This window comes from Gadus chalcogrammus, chromosome 9 (genome assembly GCF_026213295.1).
Source record: "Gadus chalcogrammus isolate NIFS_2021 chromosome 9, NIFS_Gcha_1.0, whole genome shotgun sequence".
Classification (NCBI taxonomy): Eukaryota; Metazoa; Chordata; class Actinopteri; order Gadiformes; family Gadidae; genus Gadus; species Gadus chalcogrammus.
The window spans coordinates 2300468-2322759 of record NC_079420.1 but is presented as its reverse complement, the minus strand read 5'-3'; the positions used below and the strand labels follow the sequence as shown (position 1 = coordinate 2322759).

The 22292-nt window shown below is 43.7% G+C and overlaps 5 protein-coding genes across 8 annotated transcripts in view; 2 read left to right on the top strand and 3 right to left on the bottom strand.

Annotated features, from left to right (window-relative positions):
- Nucleotides 1-21: 21 nt before the first annotated feature.
- LOC130389342 (kelch-like protein 42) lies at nucleotides 22-5741 on the bottom strand. Of its 2 annotated transcripts, none has more exons than XM_056599083.1 (8): nucleotides 4306-5741; nucleotides 3954-4142; nucleotides 3520-3704; nucleotides 2636-2987; nucleotides 2248-2426; nucleotides 1878-2032; nucleotides 1435-1592; nucleotides 22-1252 (listed from the first exon to the last, which is right to left on the bottom strand). In XM_056599083.1, the coding sequence occupies exons 1-8, from the start codon at nucleotides 4558-4560 to the stop codon at nucleotides 1070-1072; spliced, it is 1656 nt and encodes a 551-aa protein (XP_056455058.1). In that variant the 5' UTR covers nucleotides 4561-5741; the 3' UTR covers nucleotides 22-1069. The 2 variants fall into 2 exon arrangements, with proteins under 2 accessions (XP_056455058.1, XP_056455059.1); XM_056599084.1 differs by having other exon boundaries at nucleotides 2248-2393.
- A 96-nt stretch (nucleotides 5742-5837) lies between these two features.
- Nucleotides 5838-11361, bottom strand: chkb (choline kinase beta). Of its 3 annotated transcripts, none has more exons than XR_008896540.1 (12): nucleotides 10828-11361; nucleotides 10556-10664; nucleotides 10310-10423; nucleotides 10044-10177; nucleotides 9800-9904; nucleotides 9162-9220; nucleotides 8470-8557; nucleotides 7818-7926; nucleotides 7149-7255; nucleotides 6555-6636; nucleotides 6138-6470; nucleotides 5838-5967 (listed from the first exon to the last, which is right to left on the bottom strand). XR_008896540.1 is itself a non-coding variant. In XM_056599085.1 (11 exons), the coding sequence occupies exons 1-11, from the start codon at nucleotides 11223-11225 to the stop codon at nucleotides 6414-6416; spliced, it is 1362 nt and encodes a 453-aa protein (XP_056455060.1). In that variant the 5' UTR covers nucleotides 11226-11361; the 3' UTR covers nucleotides 5838-6413. The 3 variants fall into 3 exon arrangements, 1 of the variants encoding a protein (XP_056455060.1); XR_008896541.1 differs by having other exon boundaries at nucleotides 6320-6470; XM_056599085.1 differs by having other exon boundaries at nucleotides 5838-6470.
- A 670-nt stretch (nucleotides 11362-12031) lies between these two features.
- Nucleotides 12032-15496, bottom strand: LOC130389044 (zona pellucida sperm-binding protein 4-like). The gene is made up of 8 exons (XM_056598706.1): nucleotides 14845-15496; nucleotides 14572-14756; nucleotides 14206-14303; nucleotides 13619-13776; nucleotides 13272-13464; nucleotides 12511-12679; nucleotides 12347-12413; nucleotides 12032-12210 (listed from the first exon to the last, which is right to left on the bottom strand). The coding sequence occupies exons 1-8, from the start codon at nucleotides 15494-15496 to the stop codon at nucleotides 12113-12115; spliced, it is 1620 nt and encodes a 539-aa protein (XP_056454681.1). The 3' UTR covers nucleotides 12032-12112.
- Nucleotides 15497-16829: 1333 nt separating this feature from the next.
- On the top strand, nucleotides 16830-20166 carry LOC130389197 (zona pellucida sperm-binding protein 3-like). Its single transcript, XM_056598871.1, has 8 exons — nucleotides 16830-17427; nucleotides 17583-17701; nucleotides 17856-17959; nucleotides 18075-18246; nucleotides 18372-18489; nucleotides 18578-18663; nucleotides 18959-19107; nucleotides 20057-20166. The coding sequence occupies exons 1-8, from the start codon at nucleotides 16960-16962 to the stop codon at nucleotides 20116-20118; spliced, it is 1278 nt and encodes a 425-aa protein (XP_056454846.1). The 5' UTR covers nucleotides 16830-16959; the 3' UTR covers nucleotides 20119-20166.
- A 1227-nt stretch (nucleotides 20167-21393) lies between these two features.
- Nucleotides 21394-22292, top strand: part of mapk8ip2 (mitogen-activated protein kinase 8 interacting protein 2) — a 26679-nt gene continuing 25780 nt past the window's right edge. Inside the window, exon 1 of the mRNA XM_056599307.1 lies at nucleotides 21394-21515. Within this exon, the coding sequence (XP_056455282.1) occupies nucleotides 21451-21515 (65 nt within the window). The 5' untranslated portion in view covers nucleotides 21394-21450. The remainder of the gene's footprint in view (nucleotides 21516-22292) is intronic.

Genomic DNA, 22292 nt, shown 5'->3' with positions numbered 1-22292 from the left:
AAGTAAAGAAAACGGTATTTAAATTGTTTAAATATTGGTATTGTTTAAATAAACAATTCCCACAATGACAAACAAACTTAAAATATAAACAATAAATCCAATTCAAAAATGATAATACAAACTAGTTTACAAACAAACAGGTCAGTATCTAAACAACGCATAATCCCATTTTGACATATATGACCCCTCTATTGAAAGGTCAGGACGACTATAATTGAATGACGCCCCGCCAAACCATGCAGGTGCAACATGAGGCCACTAGCTGGCAATAAAGACTGTGGTAGTAATAATTAATAATAACATCCTTTGTCCTTTCCTCACCTCTTCTCCTTGACCTCGATGGAAAACGTCAGGAGGTCAAGGGAAGATGCGAAGGATTTAGGAATGGACTACAGAGAATCCGACTACACTTATGCTAAAGGATGCTAAAGGAAATAAGAAAGGAAGCATTGAATCTCCCTATTATTTAGAGAATCCACCTCTTATTGTGGCTGCCACTCAGATACTTCTGGGTCATTTCACCCAGTTAGGAACCTTCCAAAGTAACAAGACAATAGTCTGGACTCACTGATCGTAAACAGCATTTGAGGTTTCAGAATGGTGCCCAGACAATGGATTATCAGTTTATGGTGATTGAATTGCAATTAAACAAAACTTTGATGAGTTGAACAACATCGGTAAGACATCATCGGTGGATGTACCTACTTGCTCTGTTGCTTTTCAGCATGTTTTGGTCACTGAGTGATATGGGTATTGTTATAGGAATAAAAAAGATTGCTATTGCTGGGCTTGTACACCTGCACAGTTATTAAATACATACCTACATAAATACTAAACATAAAGCATGCAACTTGTTTTCACATGCTTATCATTTTGCTTGGGGTTGGAATTGTGTTTAATTGAGCTAATGGTATACTGGTTAGACTAGACTGAAAGTTAAAGTTGAGATAAGACTATAGTTCTGGGGGTGTGTCACATTTAATTGCTTTCTTACATGTTTAAATGCCTTACGACGTCCTTGGGAGGGGGGGGGGGGGGGATGAAGAGGTTAGGGAGTACTCGAGAGTAATCAAAAGTACAAGTGAAAGACGGCCTCATAGCGAGCCGTCAGAGGCAGAGGAGGCAGCGCGCTCAGGGTCAGGTCCTGCAGGTCCAGCCGCACTACTGCTCGCTGCTCTGTCGCTGGCATCAGCACGTGCTCCTCTGACACGGTCCCCTGGCCCGCCAAGGCCACCTTGGAGGCCGCGTGGATCTGGGCACCAAGACACCGATACAACAACACACTTCAGTATGGGCTGAATGTCGAGGCTGCATTGTGAAACGCAATGCCCGAGAAAAGGAGCACACATTGTCAACACAATTGTGAATTGCTGATGAGCTCATCGATGTGACGGATCAGATGTTTTTTTCCCTGATGGGTCTCTGATTCTGTACCTCTCCCCACCGGCGTGTCCGTGGACAAAATGATGTCACCACATTCTCAGCGGCGTTTCCTCCAATCACGATCAGGGTGTCCGTGGCACCCAGGAAGTAGAGTGTGGGCAGGTCGGCGTCCGCTCGGGTCAGGGTAGGGAGAAGCTCCGACCAGCAGTCTACAGCAGAGGGGCAGAGTGTGTGTGTGTGCGCGTGCGTGCGCGCGTGCGTGCGCGCGCGCGTGCGTGCGTGCGCGCGTGCGTGCGTGCGTAAGAAAGTGATTGAGTGAGTTTGGGTGTGTGTGTGTGTGTGAGTAAGAGAAACGATTAGTGAAAGAGTGAGTGAGTTTGGATGTGTGTGTGTGTGTGAGTTAGGGAGAGAGAAAGAGAGACATCTTGGCATTACTCGAGGTAGCCAGAACCCTTTGCCGAAACCAATAAACCAGTTCTGTTGTTCGCCCCAACCTTTTGTCGTGTTGTACTGCAGAAGTAGTTTCTCTCCGGTTCTCTGGATGTTGCCCAGCACATAGACACAATGACCTAAGCTGGTTGCCAGGGGAACGTCGTGGGACATAGACACTGTGAACTGGGAACCAGATAGAGGAAGTGAAGACACAAACCTATAGAAGAGAGAGAGAGAGAGAAGACATCCAGTTACCGGGGTTCCCACATACACGCGCACACACATACATTCACACACACACACACACACACACACACACACACACATGTACCTCGACTTAACGTCAAGTCAACCTTTGAAGCACAAACAATCGCAAACACCAAAACGTCCAAGACACGGAATAAGTCTAACATCTAAACGGAAGACGCATACCTCCAGGAGTCGCCCCAGGGGTCGTAGCGCTCCACGGCGGTGTACAGGGCTGTGTTGGAGTCCGGACTCACCAGGGAGTCCAGATACCATCCGCCCACGGCGTAGATACCTCCCTCACACGCCACCGCGCTGAAATGCCTCCTGCGCTGGGGGACGCAGCAGACAGCGTCTGTCATGGACTGAACCCCGATGGCGTTAAGCAGGTTTACACTGCGCTTGAACACGTACTTATATCCAACAGGTGAGGTGGAGGGAACAACCAAAGCAATAGAATATTGCTAAAATAGTGTCATGCACTGGGTGGAAAATGATCATTCTGACCCTAATGTACCGTCTCTCGGTAAGGATCTGTTATTTAGAATCAGATAGACCCACCCTGTCACCTCACCTTGATCAGAGGAGCCGTGGCGACCCATGTGTGTGACAAAGGATTGTATCGAAAAGAGGCCATTTTGAACTCCCAGCCTCTTCTGATTGGCTGCCTGTACCCGCCCAGGATGTACAGGTAGTTGAACAGCACCACCGCGGTGTAGCACCATTTGTCTGCGCTGAACGGAAGCTCAGAGATGGGTTGCCACGACGAGGCTCCCCCGTCCTCCGACAGTCTGTAGAGATGGCGGGCGCGTGCGGTCTCCGGGGCGTCCCGGGATAGGATGTTCTCCTTCCTGAGGACACAGAGTCCCCGGCGCCCCTGGGCTCTCAGACCAATCAGCTCCTCCATCTCCTCAGGGCTGACATCCCTGCGGCACAAACACGACAAGAACCGCGCTTTAGCATTGGCTCCGATTCAGGGATTGAACCAGCAACCTCCCGCTTGCCAGACAACCTGCCCTACCTCCAGAGCCACTGCTGCCCTTATTACTACGGTAATTATCATTAGGGCTTAAACATGTTAATATCATATAGATCCTTGGACGTTATGTCACTCCTCTAGGGTATATGACCCACATTTACAACCCATAAGCTGTTTATGACTCTCTTTCTTTAAATGTCGGTCTTATCTTACCTGTTCAGACTCTTACGGTGTCTTGTAAAAAGCACATACATAGCTGAGCCAAGGCTTGCCTGCCATGAAACGTCACTGTTCCAAACTCATAGAAATGAAGGTAGCTTTTTTTTAAGTCATAATACATAACTACATCTGAACATTGGGTTTAAAAGTGATAATTGACAATTTACCAATTTTTCGTATTCACCTAACACATCTATTATGCGGTTAAGCACATGACCGTGCCCTCATATCTTAACCTTAACGGGCAGCAGCAGTCGTACCGGGTCAGGTGTGACTGCTCCAGAAGGTTTCTGCTCAGGTAGGTGAACACCGTCGTCCTCAGCTTGGCGCAGCTGATGTCCTCGGCCAGTCCGAGATAGGGCAGGCAGTTCTCTGGTGTGAGCACTTCGGCGAGGACCGCCAGACACTCTGAGAGGAAGGAATCAGCCAGGAGGTAGCTGGATACCTGCGGCGTAGGAAAGACAGGGCTCTGGTACTGCATGATTGCGGTCCTTGGAGTCATTGTGTTTGAATAGCCCTTAAAAGCAGTGACAGTGCCTAAGGGCTTCACAGGCCTCATTTTAGGTTCCCCCTCCCTTAGGTATCTACTGGCTTCCGTGCATCACCCAGGTGGTTGCAGCACACTGGTGTTGGAGCTTAGAGAGATGATGAATAGTCTTGAGGTTTAAACGGTTCACCTGGTGGCCGCCTCTACCTGGATGGTATCCGCCAGCTCCTCCTTTGGCACCGTGAACCGCTGATGGAAGGAGAACTCGAGGAGGTTGTGGAAGATGGAGGAAGGCACATGACCCAGGCGGATCAGACCCTCAGACAACTCCCTCATTCTGGACTGGGACAGCCCCCGGAAATACTCACTGCACTTTGAAAGCCTTTCCAGATCCACCTGACCAAACATAATACAAAGGCTATAAAAAAACACAGCAATCTACATTTAAAGGAATATATGTAGAAACCCTGTCAGCAAAAAAGGGCACATTTTAACGTGGATAAGCTTTCCAAGAGAAAGATGATGTCACAACGTGAATTGTACAGAGCCTTATACTTACATGGAAGGCATGTGTTTCCGTTTGAACCGTCACTACGGTTGCACTTTCACCTCCGGAGTGATATGTTCGCAACACCTCACTGGTCCTCCACTCTTCCGACGGTGTTTCGGGAGACTCCAGGCCCGTGCATTCTGGTGGAGTCGTCAAAATATGGACTCCCGCTGGGAAAGCTTTCCAAACCCTCACTAAGATATGTTGTACTATTGAGCGAATCCACTGACACAATAGAATTATAAACGGTTTAAAGGTGTTCATCTTTGAAGTGGTTAAAACTGATCACAACGAAACTACGATAACTAACAAAGTCATAAAGATTCAATCTAAATAGATGGGCCGTAGATTGAACAGTAGGGCTCAAAAAGGCAATATTGGTGGGTGGGACAGTTATAATTTTCCCAGTAACTTTTACACCAACGTGTCCCAATATCATCCACCTTAAAATACTGCATAACATGCAACTATTTAAATACAATGTCCAAATACAATTGAAAACGACAGGAATTGACCTCTCAGAATTACAGATCGTTTCTTGATCATATAGACGGACATCTAGAACAGAAAATAGAGCTTAAAGCCCAACTAAACCAATCAAAACGTACTATACTATATAACCCCAGACGATTAACTGAGGTTTTCCGGTTGGTTCTGAAACAATCCTAGTGTGGTTGCAAGTCGGTCCTTCTTCCAAGCGGCAGTAGGTGAGAAGCTATGAACTCTAGTAGTAGCCATGTTCCTCTTGTTTATTTCAAGCTGCAGTGGGTGAGAGGGCATTCTGGGCTCGGGAGGTAATGTGATTCCTCGGTCTTCTTGGGACTCAGCCTTCATAGTGCCACCCAGAGTACCTCGCCGATGCAGTGGAGTTCAGACAGTACAGCGTAGCCTTCATCCACAGCCCGCAAAGGGTTACAAATGGAGACAAGTCCTACACCTGAACCCTCAAAATGGACAAGATTAAACGCCAAGCTGACCCTCAACAGTAGGAACTCCACATCTTCAAATTCAGGGCCAGTCAAGGTCATGCAGTGCCAGGCCTCCGTGATGACATCCGATAAGAAATAACAGCGTACATATATGTACTCTTTGTACAAAAAAATAATGCAGTGTTCAGAAGTTTTATCATGCCAGATATAGTGGCAGAGAGCTCTCAATGCACACATGGTACAAAATCTTAATTAGCTTTTGAAATATCTAAACGCGGCTTCTGAGCAGGCCAGTAGCCAATTCTATGCTTTACCCAACAGACACAATTTCTTATAGCATCCCTGAAAAGTTTCTGTCTCAATGAATCTGGCAAGTTATTGAGGGTCTGGCAGAATTAAGACAGGGCAAAAAGCAATTGTTTGTACTTTACGATGGCTAAAAAGAAAATCAAAGCTTTAACACTATAAAAAGTTTGCATTGTAAGAGGTGCAACATGTCCTCTTAAGGAGTTACATCTAAACAAATATTTAAAAGAGTTTTTTCTGTCAAAAGAATCAGAGTCATGTGGATATGTATTATTTGTATGTGTGTGATAAAAAAGGACATACATTACTGTTTACATTCATCCTTAAGTAGGCGTTTTATTTAATGTTAGACAGTGCGTCATGGAATATACACAATTTCAGATCCAAAATGAGAATCATCGCCATCATCTCACATATGGGTTGGGCCCTACAGTATCTATGAGTGAAAGAGGTGGAATTGTTAAGTAAAGACTTACAAATAAAGAAGTTGTCCAGTTGAATATTAATGCATACATGTCAAAACATATGTATATGTATTGTTTCAGGTATCCCTATCTGCATGAATATGTCACAAGTACAGGAACGATTTTACGATTTTTAACTTACATAATTGTCTGTTGCATCTTCTCAGAAACATAAGTTAAATGAGATGAAATTGGACCCTCAAATAAAAATATAAAAAGCAATGAATTATACATAAATTAAAACTATGTAAAGCCAAACATGGCAATTTTACATTTATCCTACATTTTCACCGTTCTAAACTCTAAAACTGAAATGGCTCATACCAGGCAACAGGAAATAATACTGTAACAAGCCAGCATTATATGAAGATGTGAAGATCTAAATAAAAGGAATTCCTGTTTCACTGGGACAGGCTGTTCAGGAAAAAAGCTTTTTCTGCTTGAAGTAGGCCTCGAATCGGCAATAAGCATAGTCCTGCAAAGGAAGAAAATACATTGACCAGGTGATACTCATAGAAGAGCCCATGTAAACACAAGGCAACGCCAGCAGCCTCCTTACCATATATCCAAACTCGATCTTAGATATCTTGGCCTGGATGATGGACCACAGGCCCCAGAGAAAATGAGATGCAAGTGCGTACCTGGATCACAAGTGATAAAGAAATTTGTAGTGCTTCTTGTCCACTCAGAAGACATATTGCAACAGGAGCCACTTAATCAATAAAATAACGATGCAGACCACCTTAGCACTTAAGACTCAGTGTTTAGTTTTATAGCAAATACATCATAAGGCAGGTATGCTCCTTAATGACTGATTGCAATGTCAAAGATACAAAGACAATAATCAATCTTATTTCATGTTGCGATGTGTCACTTTAATATCCTCTTTCTATTACTCATATTGTCATACAGTACTAGAGAAAACTTTCCATGTAAAAAAATTAATGGATTATTTTAGTTTCATATCCAATTGAATTCACAAAGATCTCCTTACATGGATTCAATATTTTCAGATACAAATCCAAACTAAGAATCTTTGTACACTGTTCAAGTAATCCCTGCTGTTTTGTTTTTTTGTGTAATACTGGATTATTAATTAATAATTCAGTATTTTCCCAGTCTTATATACATGTTTGTCAGCTATTTATATCACCTGTTGACTTCAATCAGCATGGCCTCCTCCTCTTGTGTCTTGTCCTCCTGTGAAGTGCTGTCAGAGAATGTTTGGTACTCCGCCAGGTAATTACGAATAAAATGAAGCTAGGATATAGAGCAAAACATACTCAACATATGCAATATAGCAGGTGTGTTAACCATTGTTTTGCTATAATGAAGCTGAACATTCAGATTGTAGCATTTGTAAACATTCAATATTCAAGTTCTTTTTAAGGTGTTGGTACAAAAAAAAAAAATAAATAAATAAATAAATATATATATATATATATATATATATATATATATATATATATATATATATATATATATATATATATATATATATATATATATATATATATATATATATATATACACACACACACACAGAATACAAAGTGTTTCTGTATGCACCAGAGAAAATGGATGCTTATAGTCATGTCATTATGATAAGAAATCATAGACTGCCAAATTAAAATATGAAATACTCAAATAGCAGTACTGGATTGCTATATTTGAAAAGGTGTTCAATATTAAAAAAAATGGCCATGACCTTGCAATCAACAATGATCGTCAATCGTATTATACCAATGTGGTTACATTTTTTACAATGTGTTCAAATGTTCAGTTGAGTGCAGAGTAAATGGCCAAGAGGCAGCAAGCCAACCTGCTGCTCGCGGGTGGGGTAGCTCTCTGCACTGGCCCTGTAGAAGGGCCACTCGTTATAGGTGTAGTTGTACATCCACTCGCAAAAGTGGTTTCCAAAGTCAAAGCCCCTGCAGGAGAGAAACAACGACACCATGACCCTGACCTTCTGGAAGAAACAGGAATGAAAAATCTAACAAACTTAGCATTTTCTGATACATGTATCCGGAATCCAAGCGATGCCATATTTTTGATGACAAGATAATAACTCTGTAACTCGTAATAACCAACGTGGTTATGACGTAATCCTGACATAAGCAAGTCATCATCTTTCATAACCGGGTTCGTTACGACGAGATAACGAGATAAATATTGGATTATCAGGATAAACGTAGTTGGTTATGCCTTGATAGCAACTTATTATCTCCTTATAACCAAAGTTATAAAACCGAGCACAAATATATCACGGCAGCTCTCTTCTTCTACACGGGCAGAAAAAAACAAAAAAAACAAAATCGGTGCTTAAGTGCTTCACATTAGGACAGAAATATTAGAACAATGATTACCGGTACAAATAAAAAATATATTTCAAGTCTTTTAAGTTTTGAATTGTCCACCACTGACACCAACTCATGTCACAAACGTTTTCAAGCAAGCAAGGCCTTCGTGTTTACCTGTAGTTGTAACTGCTGTACTCAAAGTCTATGAGCATGAGTCTCTCAGTAGACGAGGGGTCCCGGCCTTCCAGCTTCAGGATGTTCCCTGAGCAAGCAGAACTAGATATTACCCAGAATCCCCCTGTCCTCAATGCATTACACACACAGACGCCTTATCCTTTTCATTCATATATTATTTCAGGGGCAGGGTCAGGGTCAATCTGTCCAATTTGTGAGTTGTATACATAGGATTATGCTTATTAAAGCTCGTAAACCAAAATATGAAGTTTGAAGAGCCTTGAGTCAACTGCATGTGGCAATAATCCCTCATTGTTTTATTCAGCTCACAAAAACCTAGATAATGGTATTCATTATCAACCCACCCGTTTGTTTACTATCTAATCTTGGACGACATAATATTTATATCCCTAACTGATATAAATATATATATTGTAAGTGAATCCTGGTTTGTCTGTGTATTTTCATCCTCCAGTCTGAGGTATGAATTACTGAAAGTGTTTTTTGGGTTGTGGGCAGGGGCTGCATGTTTTAATTAATTATATGGCTTAATCTGGTGTTGTGCATTGCCCTTATCAATAAACTAATAAAAGTATATTATGGGATTCGGGGAAATAGGACAACAAATGTGGTAACGGGGGGGGGGGGGGGGGGGACTGTATGAGAGGTGTTGATTGTGGCGTGATAAATACCTTCCGTTACGTCATTATGACAGAAGACCACAGGAGAGGGTGTTGCCGCCAGCAACTGTCTAGAGATGACAACAAGCAATGGAGAGAAGGGTGGAGCTAAGGTTAACATAGAGATCGTGATTATGGGGTAGTGCCATGTCAGAGAGAACAGAGCCCGGCACTTCAGATATGAAGAGTAGAAAGTACAAAAACATAGACGGTATCTTTGCCCTTTAAAGGAGTCATGTTTGTACCTTGTACTAATCTACTGAACGAGGAACCAGGGGGTTTGATAACATTTGTTTGGGTGGTTCGCAGACACCCAGGTCAGACCGGGGTGAAAGGGACTGTTTGCTTTCTTCCGCTTCAGGTTTGCTTTTGGCCAATCATGTAGATGGAGGCTAACATCAAACTCAAACTCATCAGCCAGCATCATTTTCTGATGGGAGGACAAGCCAAAACATCCTGTCCAGAACCCATTGTACTAAAAAGAAAAAAGTGTTTTAAATCAACACGGGATGGGTCCCTGTAGAAAAGCTTTATCCTCTGTATCCTTCTCTTTGATAGATTATCTCAGTGTCTTGACAGAAAACAAGCCGTAACTCTGTTCCTTCCCATTTTTGGGATCCGGCCTCCCCCACTCCGTCGAGTCAACTCACCGGAGACTATCCAGCTCGGCTGGCAGGTTGAACTGCATCAGCTTATTGTACTTCTTGACGTGTGCTTCCCGTGTAAACTTGAGTTCCAGAACTTGATCCATGTACCTAGTGGACAGTGGACGACATCATGCTGCATTAAAGCAAATGGTCAGAAGTAAAATATTGTAATAATTTAAAAATGTTTCATTGATTGAGGCAGAGACAGAGAGACAGAGACGGAGACAGAGACCGAGAGCTTGCCTACCGATCAATCGTTCCAAAAAGCCATTTTGGCTCTTTATTAAAGGGCATTTGCATTTTGTGGAAACGAGCCACCTTACAAGCAATCTCCGAGGAAATGGAGGGGTCGTAGAGCTCCTCTGTGCGCATGCGATCATTCTTAGAAGAGACATAAAAGATCACAACAAAATGGTTCACCCAACTGTAACTCTGACCATTGATCTTCACAAATGTGCATAACTCTTTCAATTAATGTATTTATTAAAGTAGGAGTGTGCATGAGTGTTGTACCGGCAAATACTCTTCTAAACGTCCCTCTGGAAAGATACCGTACAACTTTGGTCCAAGAGTCCGTTCTGCCAGAATTGCAAACATCACACTTTCCAAGACCAGTGAGTCCACTCCCTGTTTAGAAATCAGATATCATGGTTAATACATCGGATTACCTTGCCCCATCTCTACTGAATGAGCAAACGTTATAATGTACACACATAACTACACACACACACACACACACACACACACACACACAACAACCTGTAGAATAGCCCCATAGACTCGGAGCAGCACCCGGCGTGGCTCCTCCGCCACAGTGGCTACTTGGGCAGGCAGATGGCACATGTAAAGGAGATTACTCAGCCCGCCACTGTAAACATAATGCACAATGTTAAATATCCTCCTGGCTAAACAAAGAGCGGAAAACCAAATCATCGGGCAATCGGATAGGCCATTTCATAGTATTGAAATAACAAATTTATTTATATAGGAAACACTAAGGCGCTTTAGTTATGACGTAATCAACATATTACCTTACGATGGAGATTTGAAAGTCTGATTCGGGAATGGTCTTCCAAGAACCAGACAGAAAGTCTCTGCACCAAGCGAACGCCCTGTCCCTCGTCTCCTTGTCCACCTCCTCGGTTCGCCCGTCCCGGTAGGACTCTGCCTCGGAGTCGTCATCGCCGTTCGATCCGAGAGGACTCGGAGTCCTCAGGTTACTGACGTTGGGGTGTAAAAGCCGATCGGGCATGTTGAATTTACCCGAACAACCGTCTCCCGTCTGCATGGTGAGCTTTCTGACCAATAGCGAAGAAAATGATCTCGTAAAGGGGTGACAACCTCGCCAGACTCGTGAAGCCGGGGTGGCGTTGTAGTTCGAGCTAGCTAAAAGATAAAGTCTGACATAGCGGGATGGTTTCAATAGCATCGGGAACGAATGGTACAGTACAGCGCCTTCTAGAGGGATAATCAAATAGCTCTGGTACAGTTTAACTGTAGTAATGATTCTCTAATATCTTCCGCGTCTACTTATGCAAATCAGTGTCCAGACAACGCCCTCTGACATTTGCCTGTCAAGCGTCATAATTATCCAATCAGCGTTCGCTGATCCGGAGCAATGGGCAGCAATGATTGGCCTGTGCTAGATTCCACCCAGAGCGGTGAATAAGTGGGCGCAACCAGGAAGTTTGAGGTCGGACTCGTTACTATTGTTGTGTGCCGTTGTGAGCTTGGCTGTATAGGTGTTAAAGCATGATTATGAGGATGTGTTTATAGCCACATACATGTCGTGTGTGTGTGTGTGTGTGTGTGTGTGTGTGTGTGTGTGTGTGTGTGTGTGTTCGGTGTTTTGTGATCGGTAAGCCTGCAGGTTCGGCCTGCAGGCTTCATCAATTGGACAACATCAGTCTTTCTCGCTTTCTTTCCGCACATGCAGGAAAGGCGTTTTTTGGTTTTGTTGCTTTGTCCCTCATGGCCAGGGCATGGTTTTATGTTGCACACGTTCCAATCATCCGTTCACTACACACTATATTAGTCATTTTGTATGAATACATATTTATCCAACCATTTGAATCATGTGTTGTCTACCTATTTGTTATGATATAATTTAGCCTGATTGTAAAATTATGTCATGCACATAAACAAATGTATTATATGTAGGGAATGGCGTGTTTGGCTGCATGTTGCCCCAAAATCAAAATCAGAGACACCCCTAATTGAGATAGGATACATGTTCTAGGACCAGAATATTTATTTCAGTCACTTTCTTATCAGTCACATACAAGCATGAATTTTTTAATTGCATTTGCGAGCAAATCAGGAAGCTTGTTCTCCTGAGACGAACTGGACCTCCATGCTGCTAACCATGGCAGTGTTCTCAACGTACCCCTGGGTAGCTTTGCCAGCATCTCTCTCTGTGGAGGTAGATGCAGGAGTAGACATTGCCGGTCATTGTGAGATTAAAAGACATTGAACGCAGATTATAGCCTGTGAACCACAATATCTGTTTTCAGACAATTGAGATGATAAATATTATCAAAGCTTCCTTACTCTTCCTGGAACATCTGGGTTGACAATTGGCTCCGATACACACTGCCGTGGTGCAGTGAATGAACACCTGGGAACCAAACAGGTAGATTAGGCTTTTTTTCAGATTCTGTACTTCAGGTGGAAAAGAGAACCAAACTGTTGCATTGTTAAGTTGGACGCATTACCTTTTCCCTCAGTGGAAGAAAGGGGGCCATGTCACCCTTCGTATTACTTCCACTGCCCTGGTCCACGAAGGTGAACATCTTGAACACGAAACGCTGGTAGTGAGATGGAAATTCGACGTTATTGGCGTTCTTCAGTTCCGTCTGGTAACGGTCGTCACGGTAGGGACAGCTGAAGAGGAGGAGGGGGGGGGGGGAAAGAACGGAGGCGAGTAAAAAAAGAAGAAGAATGTTTCATCATCATCATCATCATCTTCTTCACCACGACGTGACTATAGCCTGGTGTATTGGAGGAAGATTGGAGAAGTACTCAGACATGGAACTTTACTTTACTCGTGCACCTTCAAAGAATGGGCCTATGTGAAACGTCTCTGCCCTTAAGCCTTACAGCAACGCTTCGAGTGTAGGACGTGGGTGGTCTGGCTCGAGGCTACACTGTAAGGCAGGGGGCACCAACAGGGCGCCCGTTGTGACCACATGAGGCGCCCGCAGGCCTGTTCTAGACATAGCACAACTCATTCTGGAAAGACTCTTTCCCACCGTTATTAAGTCATTGTTGATAATTATTGTGAGAAATCATTAACATGATCAGTGTCTTCACATAGAGGAGTATCATTAATCATTAATAATAATATATAACTAAAGGCAAACTGTGCAATTTGTTGTTTCAGAAGAGTATCAAACCGGGTGCCCTTCGTATGACTCAGTACCCATGAAGTAGCTCTCAGGTTCAAAATGTGGGTGACCCCTGCTGTAAGGCCTACCCATTGGTCAGCAGGTCCCACTGGGGAAGGGTCCCTGGGTCGGGGGTGGTGGTGGTCCAGCAGCGGCCAAGAGTCAGGGTCAGCGAGGGGTCGCTCCTGCCCAACAGTTGGACCTGTACGTAGACAGGATCCCTGAGGACCTTCACCACCGGGTAGTCGGCCACGTTGTAGAAGGAATCATAAGCCACGTCCTCTGCCAAATTGTCGAAAGTAGCAAAAATCATATTTATCAATTACGTCCCACCTGCGTTGAGGTCCATATGAAAATAAATACAGCATTACATATTAAAAACGACTGAAAGCTTTCATCAATTTGTGGTGAAACGTCCATATTTCTTTCTTCTGACCTTCGTAACATCCCTTTTGGGTGCACACTCCGTTGGCCAACATTAGATCCACCCGCATTGGTCCAAGGGCGGCGATCGGTTGTGGAGCCTCATTTAACACAACCTCAATGACCAGCGCTTCGATGGAGGCGCCGATATATCTACACTGGAAGAGCAGCCTGCGAGGAACAGAGGGAGCAGAGTCAGACTCTGATTTTATTTGTAAATCCATATTTGGAATAAAAGATTTTGTCCCAATTCTGAGAACTTTTGCTTTGGGTTGAATTACACAAGAGTAACACAGTCAGAGTCGCACATGACGGATATTTAAAAGTTAAATTGTAGCATATACCATAGCCTTTCAATAATAGTAACCTTAAGAATTACTATTAAAATCTAGATTTTTCTTACAAAGTGCTTCACATTGATTAATGAGGAACACAATTAAAAGAGCCATAACAAGCACATGAGATCAAAATAATAACAATTTCACACTTGCTCCATGAAACCACAGAGACACAACAAAACAATAAACCGAAGTAATTGCATATTAAACAGCTATGTAAAATGGTCAAGATGTCTTAAATGCATGGGATACAATTACCCACTCATAGGTGCTGTCTCTAGTGATGGAACCAAAGGGCCCCACTCCCACTTCGTATAGAGATGACATTCTGTTTTCGTAGACTACCACCCCAGGCTCATCCTGTGGGGAGTTTGCTGTTAGTTCGGAAGTTCTCAGTGACGATCTCAAGCTTAACATGCATATGAAGACAAGAGTCTTGTTACAACGTCATATAGTTGTGCAAACACATTAATCAATCAATGGTACATAAAGGTATTTGGTCAATTATAAATACATTAATAACACCACAAATTGGTGAATGCGTTGTGATATTCAAGCATCCTCAACAACTATTTCGGTCAGGCATCAAATTGGACCGATTCAATTATTCATGAATGGAGGATCATACCCTGGTCACAGAACCACAGCCGGTCACAGGGAACTGGTAGATAGCGAAGCGTGAGTTGCTGCCCACAAGGCCACAGCCTGGTTCATTTCCAAGCAGCGACACAGATTCCAGGTCAATGTTTGGCAGCGTGGCATCCATGGCCACCACCACGATGAACTGGGCGTCCTTGGTGCACTGAACAGTCACTGGGGAGAAGAAAACGAGAAAAGAGACACATTCAGTGTCTCCAAGTCAATATTAGGTGTGGGATGAGGCGGGTCTCGCAACACTGACCTGCCTTTCCGTAGAAGCACATTCTCCCATCGAAGCAGCAGTTAATAGCGCCACAATGGTCAGCAGAAATGCCCACGGGGCCACAATTGATCTTGTAGGCATCCTCGACCTCACAGCTCTGGACTGTGTCTAAAGGAGGCGACGTGTTTTCAGGCAGATTCTGCGTTTGGGGCCTCTGGGGCTTGGAGGGAGTCTGGGGCCGGGGGGTTTGCTTGGGAGGGTATTGAGGAGGAGGGGGAGCTACGGGGTTCTTAGGGGGCCACTGGGGAGCCTGAGGAGCCTGAGGAGCCTGAGGAGCCTGGGGAGCCTGAGGAGCTGGCTTCCACTGGGGGACCTGAGGAGCCTGAGGACGTTTGGGAGCCTGAGGAGCCTGAGGAGCCTGAGGAGCCTGGGGAGCCTGAGGAGCTGGCTTCCACTGGGGGACCTGAGGAGCCTGAGGACGTTTGGGAGCCTGAGGAGCCTGAGGAGCCTGAGGAGCCTGAGGAGCCTGAGGAGCCTGAGGAGCCTGGGGAGCCTGGGGAGCTGGCTTCCACGAGGGCCACTGTTGCGGCATGTTCGGAGGTTTCGGCGCAGGCTTTTGGTAACTCTGAGCGTCAGCCAGGCAGCTAAGGGCAGTGGCCACAAGGCAAACCGAAGCCCATGTGGGTGTCATGGTTCCACAGCAAGGGACAGAAAAATGCCGGGTAGATGCTGTGGAAAGTTTGCAGAAGTCCCACTGGCTTTTATAGCAGTTAGGTCACGCTGACATGTTGGGTTGGCAGCCCATTTGTTGACCACAGGGGCCAACACACTTCGTTACTGTTTAAGCTGCCTACTAATGGGTTTGGCAAATAAATGAACACATTTTATTAAACCTTTGGGGTATCATTTTATAAAACATTTAAACATTTAATGTTTTGTAGTGCATTTAGTAAAGAAGGGTTTCTTATTTTTTCTTTGACATTGAGCAAATAGTATGTTTGAACCAGTGGCGTCACTAGGCTGTTTTATTAGGTGCTAAAGCCCCGGAAATTATTTAAATACCTCTGAATATAATTTTGGGGTACAAAAAAAATATTTATATATATTTATATTTATTGGTATATTTACTGGTAACTATGGAATCCATTAATTCAATTCAGTCTAGAAGTGATGAAACGATTCTAGTCACTAATGGTAGTTAGTTATTTAGAAAGAAACATCGGGATTCCAGATACATCTCAAAATAAAGTTTAGTCCTTTTAGATAGTCCTTCTGGCAAGAGAATAAACAGTTTAAAAACATAACCAGACTGTTTACCACCTGAAGTGATTTAACCTATCCTATCCCCAGTCAGATCCATATAAATAAATATGTAGGCCTATGTATATATGGAAGCTGGTCTGTCTAACTTTTGTTTATTTTACCCTGAAATAACTTTAATGGAACTGTAGATATTCTGGGATAATCAGCACAGTAGTAAGGTAGCTATTTAAAGCTATAATAAATGGCGTTATTTATTTATTTAGGTTTAGCATGATGAAAAAATGTGCAGGCAGGCCTGGATGTTCATGAAACCTAACAACACCCCTGGTTTGGAAAAAAAATTGTTCGTCATCATAGCATCAGTCGTCATTGATCTGGGTAATTTAAACTGATTAAACAGAATTCTAACTTTGAAAAGGTCTGCTCGACCTGTTCTTTGTGTGTTAAAAAGATCTGGTTACCGTGTCCCGATAAGAGAGTGGGTTCCAAGTTCTACTAGGTGAACATCAATATTGACTCAAGGACCTTCTAAAAAGCTGATCGCAATAGTAATCAATAAAACGTAGTAGTATTATCTAAAAAATAACCTTTAGCAAATTTAAATTACGTTTATCAAATATTTGCATGGTAAATGATTATTATTCCAGCTCCAGAAACCTAGCTCTGGTTAAGTTTGTTTCTTTAGGAATGCCCAAACCGTAGTTCATCATATTGCCTAAATTCAAGGCTTTGACCTGCACCCTCTAAACCTGGCAGATGCACGGTCAACGGAAGGGGCGGAAGAAGTCAAGTCAAGTCAACACGGGTGTCTCGTTATAAAAGCCTGTGTTGGTTTTCAACTGGCCTCACAACATCCAGTGAGCCCGCTAGATCACTTGTTGCTGTGAAGAAATGGTCATGAAGGGGATTGCGGTGTGCCTGGCCCTGGCAGCATTGGCCATGGTTGACCAATGTAATGCGCAATGGGACGGCAGCAAGCCTGCTTACAATCCACCACCGAGATTCCAGAAGCCCAGACCTCCTCCACAGGTTCAAGCGGCCAAGGGCGCCCAGGATCCTGTTGTCCAAACCAAGGACCCAGAACGTCCTATCCTTTGGTCATTCCCCTTGGATCCTGTTGATCCACCCAAGCCCGAGGCCCCCTTTGTGCCGAGACCCCCTGTCGTGACCAACCAGGTAGCGATCAACTGCAGAGAGTCAGACATTCAAGTACGAGTGAAGACAGCCTTCTTTGGCGGCGGCGAACTGAAGAGCCCCTCCGAACTCACCCTGGGATCCTGCACAGCAGTCGGATTTGACGACAGCACGCAATCGCTGATCTTCGAATCTGACCTGGAAGCGTGTGGGAGCAATCTGAGGGTAGGACCAAGCCTATGATTTGTTGTTCTTGTTGTGTATAATATCCATGTATCAAATGGGTTTATAATATGAGTAGCTGCCCACCAGATTACATGGTATGCTGGTGTATGAAAAATGTATATCACTATATTACTGTTTCTTTTTCTTTTTCCCAGACGTATGACGACTACCTCATCTACTCCTTCATGCTGAGCTACAACCCCCAAGCCACTGGAACGACTGTTGTCGTCAGGGCCATCACTATTTCCATGTTGTTGGAGTGTCACTATCCCAGGTGCGTCAGCTAAATGACCAATTGACTTTAACCATACAAAGAAAATGGCAGGGTTAAACTGCAGATGATTGCAACTCCTGTTGCTTGAATTTTAATTAAAATTAATTCATTTGAAGAGTGCAAAGAATATTAACTTGATGTTCAAATCCTGCAGGAGGCATAACGTGAGCAGTCTGGCCCTGGACCCGATCTTCACCCCGTTCTCAGCCATCAAAGTGTCCGAGGAGCTTTTGTACTTCACTTTTGTACTCAAGACCGGTGGGTACAATAATTTTTGCGTTGTTTGAGGCTATTGCAAATAACCGATTTATTTATATTGATAATGCTATCGCATATGGCTGTGCATTTCAATTGTGCAAATCCCTTTGTGCAGAGGACTGGCTGTACGAGCGACCATCGTATCAGTACTTCCTCGCAGATATGATATATTTGGAGGCCACCGTCAAGCAGTTCATGCACACGCCCCTGCGAGTCTTTGTGGATCACTGCGTTGCCACAGCGTCCCCTGGCTCGTCCCCTGAATACGTCTTAATTGAAAACTATGGGTAAAGAACTAAAGAGAGAGAGAGGAAATGAATAAACTGTTCAGTATAGCGCACGCATTCCACACTGCACTGTTGGTAAGCCTTCGCTAATTGTGATGTTTGTTAATGTTTGTTTCCGCACTCAGGTGTTTCGTGGATGCTCAAATCACTGGATCCCCATCGACGTTCCTGCCCCGTGAAAATGACGTCACCCTACGGTTCCAGATGGAGGCGTTCAGAATGCAAGGGTCCGCCGAGGGCTTGGTAAAGAAAATAACCCCCGGGAACCTTCTTCCATTTTCTCTTGAGAATTGGTATCTGGAGCTCTGAACATTTTTGTTTTTCCGTTTAGGTCTACATTACCTGCCACCTGAAAGCAACTTCCGCTGCTGTTCCCATTGGTGAGCAGAACAGAGCCTGCTCTTGGATGGGACGTGGGTAAGTGTGTGTGTTTGTATGTGTGTGTTTGTATGCGGGTGCAGGTGGTTACCTTTTTTTAAGCCCCAATGTTATACCTTTTAGGGGCAATTTGATCCAATAATGGGAAAGGCCTTTTTGTCTCTTGATGTTGCAAAATGAAGGGGGCCCCTGCAATACAGAAGTTGACACTTTGTTTTACAGAGGCATGTAAAAGCCCCTGTCATCCGAAATCCCAAAGCGGGGGTGACATACTGTTATGCTGAGACGAGCATGCAGGTTCTCTGAATGATAGTTTGACCCTGTTCTGGTCCAGATGGTCTGAGGCGAGCGGAGTCAACGAGGCCTGTGGTTCCTGTGGCCAAGGCGGTGGATCCGGTGGATCCGCCGGTGGATCCGCCGGTGGATCCGGCTTATCTAATCCTCCAAGGAAGGGTCGCAGTCTCCCCGCAGCGCATAGAGAAGGTATGCTTGTTTTAGTTATGTCTATACAGACTTTCGTTCACACATTCTCATTTAGCGCAATTTTGGCTTGTGTCAAATGTGGCGAAAAAAAGTTATGCATAAGATGAGGTTCATACAAACAACTGGAAAGAGCTGAAGAAGTATGAGGTGATTTAATATTGTGTTGTTATTATTATTTTGCTGTATAAGGGTTAATGCAAGCCGATATAGAACCTAGTTCTTACATATCAAAAGGCTCTCTAACAATTTCTACATATTTTTTAGTTCCAAAGCACTGGAGCAACTATTACTACTAATACAAATATAATCGTGGGCTCCTAACAGGGCTTTTAATATGAACTCGGACACAGAATATTAATCGCGATTTGAGTCCATTTGTTTATGGATTTATGGATTTTATGGATTTTATTTGGATCCCCATTAGCTGATGCAGAATATATCAGCTCCTCTTCCTGGGGTCCAAACACATAACATATAACATGACAAGCAATCAACATACAAGACATCAGATTAAAGGAAAATAATGGATAACTAAACCATAAACCACAACAACAAAAAATAAATAAAAGTAAATAGTAAATTAAAGTAAAATTCTGTAATGCATATTAGGATTGAAGCAGTCAGCTATGAAATGTCGCTTTACTTGTTTTTTGAACAGTCTAGGTTATTTAAATTATTAATGTTTTTTATGAAAGAAAGAAGTGATGCTTTCAACCTCACATCAACTTTCAACCAGGAGAGTTGGTCATTCATGTTATTTATGTAGGTGTTTTTATCACTAGTGTGGTCGATTTGAAGGTGATACATTGACTGTTATGCTTGTGAGTGGCCACATTTATTCATGTTCTCTAGTAGGACAAGTTAGGCTTTTGCTTAAGAGGTGCATTGCAGGCTTCAAAAAGTCAGTTTGGTGTTACTGTACTCATTTGCTGTTTCCTTTGTCTTTCAGTGGTTGAATGGGAAACTACTATCACTCTGGATCCCATCCGAGTTTTCGAGAGGACAGTTTGATAGATCAAGTTTATGCCCTTGCTATGATGAACATCAAAATAAACTATTTCATTGGTTCATACTTGTCTCTTTCTTATTTATTGCATATTGTTGGACAATAGAAGGACAGTTTTAAATGAAAGCTGAAAAAATTAATACACATGATTCAACTTGACACATTTTCCCAAGTTGTAATGTTATTATGGGAACTTCCAGTAACATGTCTTACTGGAAGTAACAGTTCAGCTAATCCACTTTTAAAACACATTGTACTGGTGTGGCTGTATCAGAGGGAATTGCGGCTATCTTCTACATTATAATTCAATCCATTCAAACCGAAATCAAATGTGTTTAATGATTAACCAAAGGTTTTGATGGTTAATGTTTTGCATCATTTGTCTTGTGACGTTTTTTGTTAGTAGCCTATTGTGTCCACTTCTTCAGGAGATGGGCTTTTAGCGCCCCTTCGTGGAAGTGTTGCAAGTGTCGTGCAGGCCTGTGGGTAAACCAAAACGCTGCTCCGCCGCGTTTCAGCACCGCTGGCAAGGGACAGCTCCTCTGCGCCACTGGACCAACCAAAAAACATCAATACTAGAATAGAATAGACCTGAGAAGCTAGTCCTATAGTATAGAAAACCGGGTCAAATAAGAATACACGCACCAACTCAGTAGTCGTGGCACTAAGGCAATGAGTCCATATCCATGTCAGATCAATAATTCCAAAATAAAATCAATAATTCCAAAATGAATCAACGAGGGACATCGCGCAGTCTTTTATTGAAAAATATAGTAGCTTGCATATAATGATATAGGCCTACTGCGCTAATTGTAGTGCATCTATGGGGCTTCACAATATATATAGTATCGTTTTCACTGCTTGCGCCTTTCTCATCCGATTATCTCGTGTTACGGGAGGCACTGACGTTATATGTCGAGCCCACACCCCGCCCCCCCCTCCCCTCGCATCCCCAGTCTGCACCGTCGCTCGTCGCCGTTGTGTGTTCCTGCAGCATCCGAGCATCGGTTTGGACTGCATGCCGAGAGGGAAACACGGGGGGCTTTGGCTTGTTTGGCTTTGGTTTTCCGCAGGGTCGAGCAGCAGCAGCACTCCCATCTGCGTGGTCATTTCGTCCCCTTAGAACGGATGTTTCAATGTGGTGTTGATGGTGCTGTGAAGGGGGTCGTCTGATCTTGGCTAGTGTGCGCGGCCCGTAGCATCACTGCGGCCGTCTAAAGAGATACTGGCACAGAGAGAAAGCGACTGCGTCCGTCCTTTCCCTTGGTATCGACCGTGAATGGACCTGCGCTTGCTCTGATTTTCTGCAGTCACTTTCCAGTCGTTTCAGGAAGAAGATGGCGGACAGGGCTGAGATGTTCTCCCTTTCTACCTTCCACTCCCTTTCACCACCCGGTTGCAGGTAAGAGCGATGGCCAATGTATGTATTCATATATAAATGATGGCGGGGTGAAGGACGGGAAATGTGGATTGTTGAGTTATTGTTTGGGGTCAGCGGTAAAATTGACATCTCAACCATGTCCAATATTGGGTATTTAGAAACACTTGCAGATCGCGCCACAGCCTGCGGTAAAGGCCGATCCCCAAACACAAGGTTGAGCGCTTCGTGCTTTTTCTCTGGCAGCAGCAGCATCCGGATTTACAATCAAAATCGTTGATTTCATATTGTTTTGCTTGTGGTACAGACTGACAGCATGTGAAGTGTGACGGTAGCGCGGTCAAAAGAGAGGATGGGGCTTAATGTGTTGTAGCGTTGGCTCCTTGCGCATTGTGGCTGGGAGGCCCACGCCCTGATGAGAGCAGCCCGGGCGCTCAGGAGCCTGCCATGACTTGTTTACTATAACTATGTACTGGCTGTTTGATGCACCACACACTGAGGTCGTTTCAGTGGTTTTTGGAGTTTGTCGAGGCGAAGGAATATCGTGAGAGAAGAGAAGCAAAACACAAAGTTAGGAAGCATCGAGGCCTACGTTGCTTGTGTTTTTTTTCTTCTTTTTTCAAGACACGAATAACAATCCCTTATTTCTAAAGTTGTTGCTCTAAGGTTTTACAGTAACGTCTTACTGCAGCATGCATATGGTTTTATTTGACAAGAAAGCAGAATGATCAGAAGGAAGATTATTGTATTAATATGACCCCAATGTCAAATTTCTACTATGGGCCAACAGTTTGAATTATA